The sequence below is a fragment of the Scatophagus argus genome, chromosome 6 (assembly GCF_020382885.2).
Source record: "Scatophagus argus isolate fScaArg1 chromosome 6, fScaArg1.pri, whole genome shotgun sequence".
In the NCBI taxonomy this organism is placed as follows: Eukaryota; Metazoa; Chordata; class Actinopteri; family Scatophagidae; genus Scatophagus; species Scatophagus argus.
The window spans coordinates 18,057,918-18,071,585 of record NC_058498.1 but is presented as its reverse complement, the minus strand read 5'-3'; the positions used below and the strand labels follow the sequence as shown (position 1 = coordinate 18,071,585).

The window sequence follows — 13,668 nt, the reverse complement described above, 5'->3', positions numbered from 1 at the left end:
ATTCCATGTCAGATATAAACAAAGGAGAAGCGCATTGAATGTGTATCAGTTTGTCAAAAAAAGAAACACAAAACATTCGTCGAGCCGCAGTCCTCACCAGCAGGATGCTCTCCCATGACATCCAGCGTATTGGCAGCACCGCTCTGCCCTGGATGCGGTAATAGTCACCACTGTACAAGTTTCTGCTCATGCCAAAGTCGGCTATCTTTATCGTGTAGTTCTTGCCCACCAGACAATTGCGTGTGGCCAAGTCTCGATGTACAAAATTCAGAGAGGAAAGGTACTTCATCCCCGACGCTATCTGAGCAGCCATGTAGCACAGATTATTGAAACTGAAGAGGAGAGAAAAGAAACGGTGTCAACTGCTGGGAATAGGAAATAAACACACGCACACAAACATACATGCAGCTCCGTCTCTTACTCACCTGACAGTAGGTGCATTGCTGAGCAGAGCAAGTTGTCCCTCAGGTTCATGGCGGGACAGGAACTGGTTGAGATCTCCATTCTCCATGTACTCTGTGATCATACAGAGGGGGTCGCTGTAGATACACACGGCCAGCAGGCGAATGATGTTGGGGTCCTTCAAACGCGACATGATCTTTATCTCTTTCAGGAAGTCATTCCTGCCAAATCACAAAAAGAGGTGACTTACAGTACACAGAAGAATAGTACTTACACAAACTTAACATTTTTATTTTAAGATATATTTTCAGTTTCAGGCTAGAAATCTGGTGCAGATCACTTGAGAGTCTTGAGTCGATACCTTGCATTTTTGTTGGCATCCGAACGGAGCATCTTCACAGCCACTAAAACTGGCTGGTCCTCTGGGATGTCAAATAAAAACTCTTTATTCATGAACTCCTGCATCCCCTCTGCTTCACACAGGTGCACCTGAGAGGGAGGGAAGTAGTAAAACCTCTAGAGCTTGTGTTGTCCTTTAAGCTTATCCAAAGAAAAGCTGTAGAGAAATGGTAAAGAGTACACACCTCTCCAAACTGGCCCTCTCCCAGCTTTTCTTTGAAGGTGAGCAGCTTTCGGGGGAACTCCTCCACTACAACATCCTTCCCTGACAGCAGGTCCATAGTAACTGCAGGGATGGCGTACGTGTTGCTGCCAGTCACGCCCTGCAGGTTTACAATGTCCGCCTCTGCGTAGTGAGGGACGCCATCTTGAACCACAGAAGTCGCGGTGGATTTAGAAGCTGCTGTGCTTGTAGAAGCTGGAACACAATAAAGAGAACGTGTAACTCTGAATCTCAATAGCCATTGGTCATGTTTATTATAAATGATAGTGTACATGTCAGCAGGCATGTGTGTCCACCTACCAGCCTCCTCTGATGTCTGAGCAAACTCAGGCAGCTTGCATATGAGACGTGATGGCTCTTGGTAGTCGGGACCGAGGGGAAAGATGCGCTCATAGGTGGAATTAGACTCCTGCTCACTGGTTGTACTTGACTGGTTGTGGTTGTAGGCGAACGTCTCACTCTGTATTGACAAACTAGCAGTTAGTTCATCATCCAGCATCCGGCGAGAGGCCTAAAATAAAGGAGGGAGGGGGTTAGGGGACACATCTGACCACCTCCCAAAAGAAGACTCTCAGTAAAAATGCACATGAACTCACCTTCTCCAGCATCTTCTGCCACACCTGCCTCCACAAGATGATTACAATGATGGCCACAAGGATGAAGATGATGGCCACTAAACAACCAATCAGAATCCGGGTGTTGCTGTCATCTACTTTGTGAGTGGGGTCATCTTCTGGGGAGGGAACAGATGAATAGTTTTAAGATGCAGACCATATTGTCTGCTTGCAAGTCTGCATAGGGGACCATACTGTACTTCTGAGTTACATCAGGAGAGTCTTTATATAACAATATGTGCTAATACGAATAACTGGACTCAGTGATAGTTTTAATCTACTATAAAGGAAATTTACTTTGAAGGATTCTTGTGTTGCAAAAGCAGAATGAACTGGCACAATTTGGCACAACAGGTGGTGAACCTTGTCAGACAAGTAAAACCAACAACATTCATGTAGGTGTGCCAAATCAAGGAAGCTGCATGTTGACACGTAAATGGAAGACAGCCAATGAATTAATAGTATTAGATCCACCTGTGGTTCTCCTGCCATGACAAACTTTAATTTTAGATTAGATGCTCTGACGGGAAACCTTCTGAGGGTTTTTTCACTACCACCTTCCCAGACCATCATCAAAGGGCAAGAAGCGGAAGTTTGAAAAGTTTTGTTTTATGTTTACAGAAACTTGATGGTTTTACCATAATTTACAGAACCATCATACAATCAGTCCTGAGTATCAGCACATTTAATATCATCTTTTTTTTTCTTCGTTATTGTGTTTTAGGTGTTTCAAATTTCCTCTTGTGGGACAACAAAGGTCTGAAGTGTGTGGAGTGATCACTGACCTGGTTGTGTGTTAGCTGGAAGTCCTGCCTCTGTTGGAGCCAGGGTTGTGTTGTACATGGCTGTATCTGAAAGGCCAGATGGCACAAAGCTGATCAGAAATTAACTGTACATTTTAAGCTAGAAGAAGAAGAAGAAGAGGTGACTTTATAAGAAGAGAACCAATGCAGATCCTTCTGCGATTATAGATTTTACACAGGGCTCTTTGGTCTGCACCTGACTGGAAGGTGATCTCGCTGAACAACATCCAGGCATCCGCAAAGTAGAACTGGCATTTGATGGCACTGGCCATGTGATTGGCCAGGTTGACGGTGACGAAGCGTGCACTGGGGTTTTTCTCATCCACCACAGGGCTGAAGGAGAGCGGCGAGGGCTCCCAGTCTGATTCGGAGCGGAAGTAGCACACCACCTGGCGGAAGGCCTTGACGTGCCGTGAGAACATGTTGTTGCAGTGGACCTGGACGCACATAAAAGGCACATGGGGAGACTTTTTGATATGGATGAGGGGCACAGAAAGTGAAACTATTAGCTCGTATTATCAGGAGACTCACCTTCATGGTGGTAAAGTTTCGTATGCGGTCAAACTCAAACATGATTTCAACATATCCACTGGAGAAACTATCATTGCTCCAACCCACATAGTCGTACCCGGGCCACACATTGTAAACATGACTGTGTGTGAAATCATCCAGGCCACACACTCCATCAGTCAGCTGGCCCAAACCCTCTGTCATACTGAAAAACAGAAACAGTGTACAGCCATTAAACACTAGGTGGCAGCATTGCAGTTACTCACTTCTACTGTTGACTGTGATACTGTAATAAAGGCCATTTTCTTTTTTTCCCTCTGTCCCGTTGCTTGGACAGAGAGAAAGGAGGCTGTCTGTGTCATGGAGGACATTATTCACGGCATGATCCAAGCACTACTGTCAACAAAGGACTGATTGGTTCTTTCCGTTTTTAAAAAAACTTAACAAGAATGGTTGACTCAGTCATTCCCATGAGGTATTGCCTAACAGTAAACCACCATGACCCATTCACCCACTGTCTGTCTCTTTGCTTTCACCATGGTGACAGGGCAACAAGGTGAGGGGGAAAAAGTACTGATGGAAGATGAGCGCAGTGTTGTAGCAGCGTAGGGAGGAAGGAAAAAGGAAGAAGGGAATAATGAAACGGACATACACACACACCTGTGGATAATAGCTCCATCGTATACTGAGTCGTTGACATAAACAGGGTAAGCAGGCAAGCTCATCTGTTCTCCCACTGGGGCGTTGTATGACACAAGACCATCTGTAAAGAAAATGATTCATATTTTATATTTAATTACCCCATAACATTTTCAGTGACCCTATAAGTTACCAATGCGTCAAGATGAATTTTTGTTGCATATTTACAAAATTGTATAGATAACTGAGTATGATTTTCTGTTATGGGAAATACAAAAAGTACAAATTTGATATTAGTTTTTAGTGCTGGACCAAACAGATGCAGAATTTGTATAAGTAGTAGTATGAGGAAATGTTTTATTACGGCATCTGGGCCCTGAAACTGCGGTTGCTTTCACGTTAGTTTGTTTTCTTTATTTTCTTCTTCTACTTTGATTGAATCTCAAATTTCACTGGTTTTCAAATTTCAAACATAAAAACATTTGACATTTTACTGCTGCATGCAATTTTTTATATCCTTAAAAAACTCTCTGCACAACTGTTGGCAATGGTAAACTATTCTGTTCAGAGGACCCTTCAAGTGTGCCTAACAAACCTTCTTCCAGAGTGTTTTTTTAAATCAAACAAAACACAGCTTTAAACTGAAGGATTTTCACTTGATGAATAGCATAAGTATGTGCAAGCATTTTAGATAAGCATGAGCTGGGCCTTGTGAAATCTGAGTTCAAAGTGAGAGGATAAAAGGAAAAGAAGTAAAGTAATAAGGTGTCTAGGTGAAAGCAGCAATTAATGTACCAAGTGCATCTAAGACCTTCCTTTCAAAAGCAAATATACAAAGCTTTCATTTATATTGGGAACATTTGGTTACAGTTGGTGTTCAGTATTTAGTCAGTGATAGGATTACTGCAGTGTGCATTACTTGTTATGTTTTTATGAGCTCAAAGTTCAGGTCTGATGCCTCAGCAGTGATCTTTGTTCCCAGCTTTCTCACTCATCAGCATATCCTACTCTTTTCCCTTCCACCTCAGCCATCTCTTACCCAGCCATTCACAGCCGTAGAGCTCCACTCTCATGCAGACGTTCATGGAGTGGTCTGTGACGGGCATGAAGCGGACAAAGCGAGCAATAATGGGCGGCTCGAGGTCCTTGAGCACAATGTCATAGGCGTTTCTGTTTCCTTCAATCACCTGCACGTAAAACAAACAGCTTGACCTCATAGCTCACTGATGACTGAGAATGAATCTGCATGATAACAAAGTCACGGCCTTCTAATATCACATACTGATAACGAAATCAGTTTGATATGCTTTCTCTATTAGGACTATTACACAGTCATACCAGGCATAGGCAATGACAGGCCATAAAACAAGACCTGAAGGCAGATGACAAATAATACACTGTGCATCTTCAGCAGGATTTTGCTATGCAGTGAAAAACATGGGTCACACCATGGACAGTCTAAAATACTGACTGACCTGCTTGCCCTGCCTGTTCCTCCATGAGATCCAGCGGCTTCCATCACGGCTGTACTTAATCTTGTACATCTGGGCAAACTCATTACCGATGCCCCCTGCGTGACGACCCTGGGTGCCAACAAGGGTGATGAAGTGGAGCGAGCGCAGGTCAATCTGGAGAAACTCCTTCAGGCTGTCCGGCTCCACCGTTATCTCTGGACACCACGCGCCATCACCCTCCTCAAAGTCCAACCTGAGAGAGACGGCCATAACAGCAGAGAGAGGAGGGAGAAGATGATGACTAATAACATTGGGTGGAAGTTCATATTAGAATTCCAGGTGGAAAGGGAAAAGAGCAAGGGTGAAGAAAAACTGGGACAGGATGGAGAGGAAAAGGTGAGAGGAAAGCACAAGTGACTGCGGTGGTGGATTTCAGTTCTTACAGCCTGTTATAAAAACACCTTGGTGACAGCCTGCGCAGTAAATTCATCTTAAAGTGTTAATTTTGGGCAAGGGGCTGGCAGGGGCGAGGGGGAGCTGGGCGAGACTGAAAACAGAGCCAAGGTGGATGGGGAAAGTGTATTACATCATTATCCTGATACTTACTGAAGGCCACCCAAGTTCTTCTCCATGCACGCACACATGCATGCGCACACACACACACACACACACAAATGTCTCCTTAATCATGTGGCTGTAAGTAGAACTGATACCCCAGTTTGCGGCTTACTGCAAATAAACAGGCACAGACACCTTACAGGATAAACCACCCACACACACGCTCATTATCAGGGTAAACATACTGTGAGCCACATGTGTGTAAGTGGTTGTGAGAGAGAGACAGAGAGACTTACCTGCCATATCTAGCAGCAGTAGATTCGGACCACTGGCTGGAGGCAGAGATGTCTTCATCCTGTATCTGCCCTCCTGACATGCCCAGAGGATAGCGACACACACCTGAGACACAGCAATATGTTTGATTAAAAGACCGATTAGAAGACATCACCAGGCTAGCAGATGGATGCCTTCATGATAGTTGACAGATGAACATCCACTCAGTGCCCCGATGTTAGGTTAGGCAATAAACACTCTGCCTGTATTTTATCATGAGAGGAAGGTCACTAATTACAAGCAGTATTGTTAATCTGTTTGCAGGTTGTTTGAGTGAATTCTAAAGACAGTATTTTAGCTTCCTGGAAGCCCATTTTTCATTGTGTAATTTTGGAAAAGCCAGAATTAAAGAAAACTCTTTGATGTTGCATAATGACACATTGAAATTCTTGGTTTTCCTGCAGTATTCCAATTGCCTGCATTATATTTTTCCCCATTTTCCCCATCTTCTGTGCCCTGCTCTGCCTTTGATTAGCTGTGACATTTTCTTTTTAACACTAAGCAAGCAAGTAACACTTGCCAGTCAGAGAGACACTGTGTTGGTCTTTTTGGACTGCTGGGGTTTGAGGCTGGAAATGATGAGCAATCCCCCTTCTTGCAAAGGGTTAACCACTAGATGAATGGAGTGATACCGCTCTCATGTCTGCTCCCTAAATACAAATCTGCAACCAGCAGCTGGATGATTTAGTGTCAAGACTGGAAAACAGGAAAATAATTTTCCTCAAATGTACGCTGTGTCAGTATGCATTAAGTACATTTACCTTCAGTAAAGGCTCTTAATACCCCTTTCACACCTGCTGATTACGGTCTGTTTACTGTCCACATCCCACACTGGTCTTTTGCCATTATTTATGGAATAAAATGACTGTAACTTCTAAATAGCTCCTTTTATTATTTACTGGAGTAGTTTTTAATAAGATTACTTTTACTTCTATTTGCTTGAATCTATCACAGTGCTTCTATGTAAGTAGGATATTCTAATAGTCTTTCAACCCCTGGTGCTTAAGGCTACTTGGATTATCACACTCTCAAACATGCGGCTCCCCACACTTCTCTCAGACCAACCACAGCGCTGGTTGGCATTGAAAATTTGAAACCGTACTCAAACATTCACCAGATGCTCTCAGACATTTCGAAGACAAAACTACTTCCCAGCTTCTGTCAAGAAAACCTGCAAAATGTGATGGATAGTGCTGGATGAAGGGGTTGGGTGGTGATGTGAGAGGACTGTGCTCCCACACACACACACACACACAGAAGTAACTACACACTTCTTGCACTCAAATTGTGGTTGTGTTATTGAAATAATAAGCTGGATCCATTCAGTGTCCCTGCCAGTCCAAACAGTGCTGGTATCGAGCACATGTACAGGACTTAGTTACTGTGCATGTGTGTGTGCGTGTGCGTGTGTGTGGTAAAACTGGCTGGTTTGAGCACATCACGCCCCCACAGTGCGGTCAATAGAAGGAATATGCCCTCTGTTTCCTGCATGCCCCTCCACCCCCTCATTGCTCCTTTTTTCTGTCTCCTTTCTGTCTTCTTCTCACTCCTCCTGTGTGGTCTCTCCCCTCTCTCATTTCTTTAGTCCACTTCAGTGGTAAGAGGTGATAAACTTAACAGTGTGATTTAGACAATCTTTCATGTCATTAAGACTGAGCAGGCTGGTGACTAACTGAGCGTGACAAGGCCGACATGGTATCCGTTAACTTTTATAGGGCTCTGAATGAATCTACAGATTTATGGGTTTTTCCAAGAGCAAAAATGAAAGGGCGCTTTTCCATCTTGCGTTATCTACAGGGTTGGGTTGATCTTCTGTTTTGGCCTGAAAGTGGATAACTCCACCTAACAGGATATGACCGCTAGTTAGCCTCATTTATGGATGAAAGAGCCTTTGAAAAAACTTGATTTCTTTGTATGTGATAGTGTTCAGTGGAGCTTGAGGCGGAAGTTAAAGGCAGACTGACCCTAGTAGCCTGGCCCCTTGTCTCACAGAAAAACCTTTGAGAAGATGCCAGCAACAGCAGAGCTTGAGCTTCGCTTGCCCTCTCCTGCTCTTTCTTTCCTTCTTTTTCTCTCCATGTGATTCTCTCTTCCTCTTTTCCTGATGTCCTCCAAATATTTGTTTAAAAGTCAAGATGTGGAAGCCCCTGAACATTTGGGACTGGTGACCTGATACGCTGGTCACATGTCGGCGCACACAAAACCAGGCATAGATGCAGTGCAACCACATACACTCATCCAGACTTTCGTCTTGGCAGTGACACAGTGACAGTTTGAAGGAGGCACAAACAAAAACTCTTCCAGATGTCTAAAGTCTCCTCCTCTGTCCTCCTTTCATCTTGTCCTCTCTAACCTTTATTCCATTTTGCCCTCTTCTTCATCCCTCTTCATTTATCCCCATCATCATCATCATCATATTAGCTGTATCCTTGGCTAGATAATCACAAAAAACATTTTAAGGAACGGTCCTGTGATCAGACTGCATGTTTGATAGCTGTAGTGAAAAACAAAGCATCATAACCTGCTTCGAGAGAAACAGCAGAAATCCCCAATAAATGATTTCAAATCAAATAATGTGGAAATACTAATACATTGGAAATAAGGTAGAAACACTGAGTGATGACTGGCTTAGCTGCAGTATGAGTTAGTTGTTATTATTGCACTTGCAGCTACCAGAAGAGAAGCACATGAGCCTCATTAACAGAATGTAAACAGACACGGAGATGAAGAAAGGCTGTTTCTGCACTGAGACATACTGTCAAAAGACAAAACACTCTTAGCTGAAATATTCAGGCAATTATGTGCATGTGAGCTAGTTTGAGATGGTGACGTTTGTCGTGTATTTTTTCTATGAAGTCTTGCTAGAAAAAAAACAGTGATATACATGCAGACAGTGCAGTATCACCATTTGGGAAAAACACAGCAATTGCCTAGGACATAATTGATGAAAATAGGAGTCATTATCAGAGTCTTTAACCACATCCTTGAGAGAGTCAGCTAGACAGACTTCAGTATGCCATGCCGGATGTATGACCGCTCTTCCAAATGTTGGTTTTTGCTGTATTTATTTATCTACCCAACCTACTCAGAGGTGACCCCTGGGGTGAGCTACGGGGGCAGGCGAATATGTTTGACACATGCACCCATATACAGATTTACCTCCCTACAAACACACACACATACACCATCACCACCACCCATCAGGCCCAACATTTGGCCGCAGTATCTAAAAATATCACCCCAGAAAAAGGTGGAAAAATACCAGCCTTGTGTGGTGCAGGAATAGAGAAAGAGAGGGAGAGAAATGGACGAGTAACGGACCAAAGCCACTCTCTCACCTCTTGATTTTTACCGCACCCTGACTACTGAAAGGCAGGTTTGTTCTGTAGTGTTTGCTGTCCAACCGCTGGCTCCAAATACAGTCACACACACACACACACATACACACGCAAACATGCTATGTAGTCACGCAAGCTGATGTTCACATCTGCTACACAATCCTTGTCCAGTGAGGACAAATTTGGTTGTGTTACTTGTAAAATTACTTTCTCTTAAGTAAACCTTAAAGCAAGTCAAGATGTAACTTTAGCGCCTTGTAGATCTGCATGCAATCTCAGTCTCACAAGTGTTGTTTCCAGACAACAGCAGCAAAAAAGACTCTCTTGCAAACACAGTGAAACATATAGCAGCTTAAGAGCCAGGTGGTGGAGATCAAAACAGTGTTAAAAAGATAGTGTTCTATTTAGACTTACATTCATCAGAGACATGATTCCAAATATATACTATTTTTTATTTATGCCTGATGGATGTATAAACAGATGTATAGCTGACACATTCAACACAACAGCTTTATAAAGTGATGAGACATACAGTGTGTTTTACTTTTGTGATACTTCTGTCAAATGCCAAGACATGCATAGGCCCAGAAGTAGATTACAATGTGGACAAACAGGCTCAGTAGGTTTAATGTCAACACATGGCAGTATCTATCCAAACATAGCTAACATCAACTAGTGTTAACCACTGTAAATTACTGGTCATATTAGATCAAGTCAGACTGTAGCAGCAAAATGTGAACTGATCAAGGATCAAGGACGTATTATTATTGCTCGTGAGAAGAAACCCTTACAACCATAGTTGATATTTGGCTGTTCTGCTTAGGTTCTCTGCTCATGTCCACACTTCTTCCCCTTCCACAGTGAAATAAAGTTCGCCCACTCACAAGTAAAATGGGAAAGACAGGGATGGTATAACTCCATTGCTTGGGAATTTTAAACAGGGGAAAGTTGGCATCACTCAACATTTCAGCTCTACTAAATTCAGCCATGAATATTTCCAGACTCTGGAAAAATGACCCTCTTCTCAAGCAGAACTAAAGCAAGAGACAGAGTTATGCGTGGATGTATCCCGCTTCCATATATTAGAGCAGGTTGAGATTTGAGCTCTTAGTGACACTGGAAGTGATATTTTTTTTTAATAATTGCTGGTGGGTTTTGAGTGAAGAACATCCCTTGGGTCAGATTAATGATACAAAACCTTTGCTTGAATGGTGAACTTGTTGAACTTTGACCATGATCAGATGCACAAACAGTCCTTTCCATGACTTATGAGTGGTCAGATACTGGGAAACACAGACCACACACACACACACACACACACAGAGAAGTGCTGGGGAGAAAGACAGCCTATTTCAATGGACTTTCCTGCTGTCAGAATGTCTGGTATGCATTAGCCACAGACTCCAGTGGGATAGCTGGATCCACAGTATGCGTGTGCATGCGGGTATATGCATGAGAGCAGGCACACAAACACACTCACACATGCACACACACTTTCAAAAACAAAGTAAGAGCACAGACAAGCAAAGAAAGTTACTCCCACAATGGTCAAACACTCAAATGCTTAATTAGGTGTAGCTGAGAAGATGCCTCATAAAATATTGTTTGTCAGAACGTTTGGCACTGAATGCTTTACAGTACATGATCTTAATGAGTGTTTTCATCATCTCATGTTAAATTTGCAGCCAGTTAAACAAGATCAGAAATGTAGCTATACTATATATCTATGCGCATACACATGAAAGTAATTACATTATGCACACATTATTTTGCTTGAGAAATCCCTATATAAACATTCTCTATGATCTCTGTCTCACTCACCCTCTCCATTTCTTTCCTTGCTTTTTTAAAATCTCCGTATAAAACTGTGCGCTCTCTCTTTTGTTCTGTTATCTTTGGCACATAGAATGAATGCATTACGAACAAGGAGAGCCAGGTCTGAGCATGCGTTTACGTGTAATGTGAAAACGCTTGGGAAAACGACTGTGGTCAAAAATTGGGCAAAAGAGAGGTTTAAACATGACTTTTTGTTTCCTTGGTATGAAAAATGTAATGTTTATAGTTTTTCTTCAATACTGTTGCCTGATCTCGTTTTGAGAGGGCGGGAAACCCCCAGGCCTGTCATCATGACTTTATTGTTTGTTCTCAAAATGAAATTGGATTTACAGATGTATAACAGTGTACAATATAATGTCACAAGTTTTATTTTGAAAGTGGAAGTGGGGTGGAGTAAGATGAGAGGAAGTGATGGGGCATTTTTTTTTCTTTTAAAAACTCGGCTTGGCAAAGTGAGGTCTGTGTGACCTGTAAACTCTGTGTTGAACCTCTCTGACAAAGCCATCATTGATCACTGTTTATATCTGAGTACATGCCATTCATTATATTTTCAGCAGTAAAGAAAACTCAGCCTGATGACAGAAGCTTGAGACTAAAGTCGTAAACAGTAGCCAGGTCGGGGTTTTTACTGGCAAATATCTGCTGTGTTTCTATAATTTCAACAATAACCAAAAACCTCTCTTTGGTTCTTATTTGACTGTGTCTCTGCCCACCGAATGTTACTACTCTAGTTCCTTGTAAAAAATTATTGGTTGCTTTTTCATTGACATCACAAAAACCACCCGTACAGAGGAGGGAGAGCTGGAGAAAGGCGTGCATGCTGGGATCAAAGAGGCTAAACCAGAGAGAGGGGACCACATGGCTCCCACAAAGCAGCACTTATCCAAAATTTGAATCAGTTGCAGACTGGAGCACGGAGCCCAAAAAAACGCTACCCAAAACTCACAAAAGTCATTTTACAGGAGTCACAAACCCTTGTATATGAGCTCATTGTAGTTGGAGACTTGAATACAGACACTTAAATCATAGCAGAGAGGAACGGGAGATGCAGTTTGCCCTCTCGTGGCAGCACAGACCTGGGTTGACCTGTGATGTGACGGCTCCTAACAGGTAGAGGAGGACGAGCAGGAGGAAGTGAATGTCCCACAGGTGCTTCATTCCAAACACATGCACAGAGACAGGCTTCCAATCTGAAAGACAAGATGGACACAGCATTTTACTCAAATGTGAAATACACAGTTTAGTATATAATTTTACCATGAGACTAAAACAATGAAAAATAGCTCAGTGTGTTAGCATCTGTATTTGTTCCTCTGTATTCATGGGAACCAAACATGTGTTTGGATATACAAGGGGAAAATGGCAGTTTAATTGGAAGCATGTTTTTATTTCACTCAATAAAAGACACAATAATTGCCACCTAACTGGAAATTCCATTTATGTAATGCTTTATCACTCTATGAGAGAAGGCCTATTAAATTCTGACCGTGGTGATATTTCAATATCAGTAGTCTCAGTTCTCAAGCAATTAAAGGCAACTTTTTTTATTTTTATAATTTTACATAATGTGCTAATTGTAGGAACAAATGATGAATGAATAAGTGAAGGGACAAATAATGGAGGAGGAGGAGGAGGAGGAGGAGAAAAAAGAGACACTGAGTCACAGACATGACTTCAGCTGGACAGATGCAGCGCCAACAAGTCGCCTCCAACTGACCACTTAGTCCAACAGCAGAGCAAAACAGTGAGTTTCAACTAGTTTCTGTCCACATTTCATTTATGATGTGACTTCACAAATGTGGACTTAAAAAAAGCAGACCACCAAGGATATACCGTACATGCACCTTCTGTAATGTCATCTTAAATGCTTACAATGGGACATGGATGTGTTTAGTTACACAGCTGAACCGTTTTCACTCATGTAAGCAAAAGCTTCCACTTAATTTGCTTCACTTAAACACCTTAGTGTAGTTATCTGATTATGACCCAGTTACTTGGAGAATCCAACATGGGCAAGTCTCTGTTATATAACTGAGGTTAGTTTTATTGTTCACACCATGTTAATCATGTCTTATGTAACTAAACTGAGCAGGAAATGAGAAATGAGACACTTGAATCTCAGTAGAGAGAAATATCAAGTGATCAAGGTTTTTTCCCCAAATCTTTCAGCTTTTTTGAGCCGCCATCTAATGACCTTGTATCTTGTTGCAGTTCCAAAGTAAATACTAAAAGACGTTATCAAAGCAGGGTTATCTCAATGAAATTACACATGACACAAAATAAAACTACCAGAGCACTATGGGAATTTTCACAGAGAGACATTAGTATTTGTATGTGTGTGTGTGTGTGTGTGTGTGTGTGTGTACCAGACACTTTCTGGTCTCCATCACAGGCCAAAGGCAACATATCCTGACATTTCTTCATTGAAATAACAGAAAAATCAGCAGTGTGCCATTCAGAGCTGTAGTGCTCCGGTCAGGTCAATGAGATGAGACTGGACTACTGCACAGGCCTTCATTCACACACTCTTTAATCCGCTCTTAGTGACTGTATGATATT

The 13,668-nt window shown here is 42.3% G+C and overlaps 1 protein-coding gene across 2 annotated transcripts in view; it reads right to left on the bottom strand.

Moving 5' to 3' along the window:
* ddr2a (discoidin domain receptor tyrosine kinase 2a) overlaps positions 1–13,668 on the bottom strand; it is a 28,056-nt gene that overhangs the window by 2,068 nt on the left and 12,320 nt on the right. Inside the window, exons 2-15 of one of the 2 annotated variants that reach the window (XM_046391501.1) lie at positions 12,186–12,299; positions 5,899–6,001; positions 5,066–5,297; positions 4,630–4,777; positions 3,612–3,714; positions 2,973–3,156; positions 2,638–2,878; positions 2,424–2,489; positions 1,621–1,757; positions 1,325–1,484; positions 987–1,219; positions 764–891; positions 426–623; positions 98–332 (exon numbers count right to left, since the gene is read on the bottom strand). In XM_046391501.1, coding sequence (XP_046247457.1) covers positions 98–332; positions 426–623; positions 764–891; positions 987–1,219; positions 1,325–1,484; positions 1,621–1,757; positions 2,424–2,489; positions 2,638–2,878; positions 2,973–3,156; positions 3,612–3,714; positions 4,630–4,777; positions 5,066–5,297; positions 5,899–6,001; positions 12,186–12,267 — 2,250 coding nt within the window. In that variant the 5' untranslated portion in view covers positions 12,268–12,299. Of the gene's footprint in view, positions 1–97; positions 333–425; positions 624–763; positions 892–986; positions 1,220–1,324; positions 1,536–1,620; positions 1,758–2,423; positions 2,490–2,637; positions 2,879–2,972; positions 3,157–3,611; positions 3,715–4,629; positions 4,778–5,065; positions 5,298–5,898; positions 6,002–12,185; positions 12,300–13,668 lie in introns of both variants that reach the window. The other variant, XM_046391500.1, reaches the window with a different exon arrangement.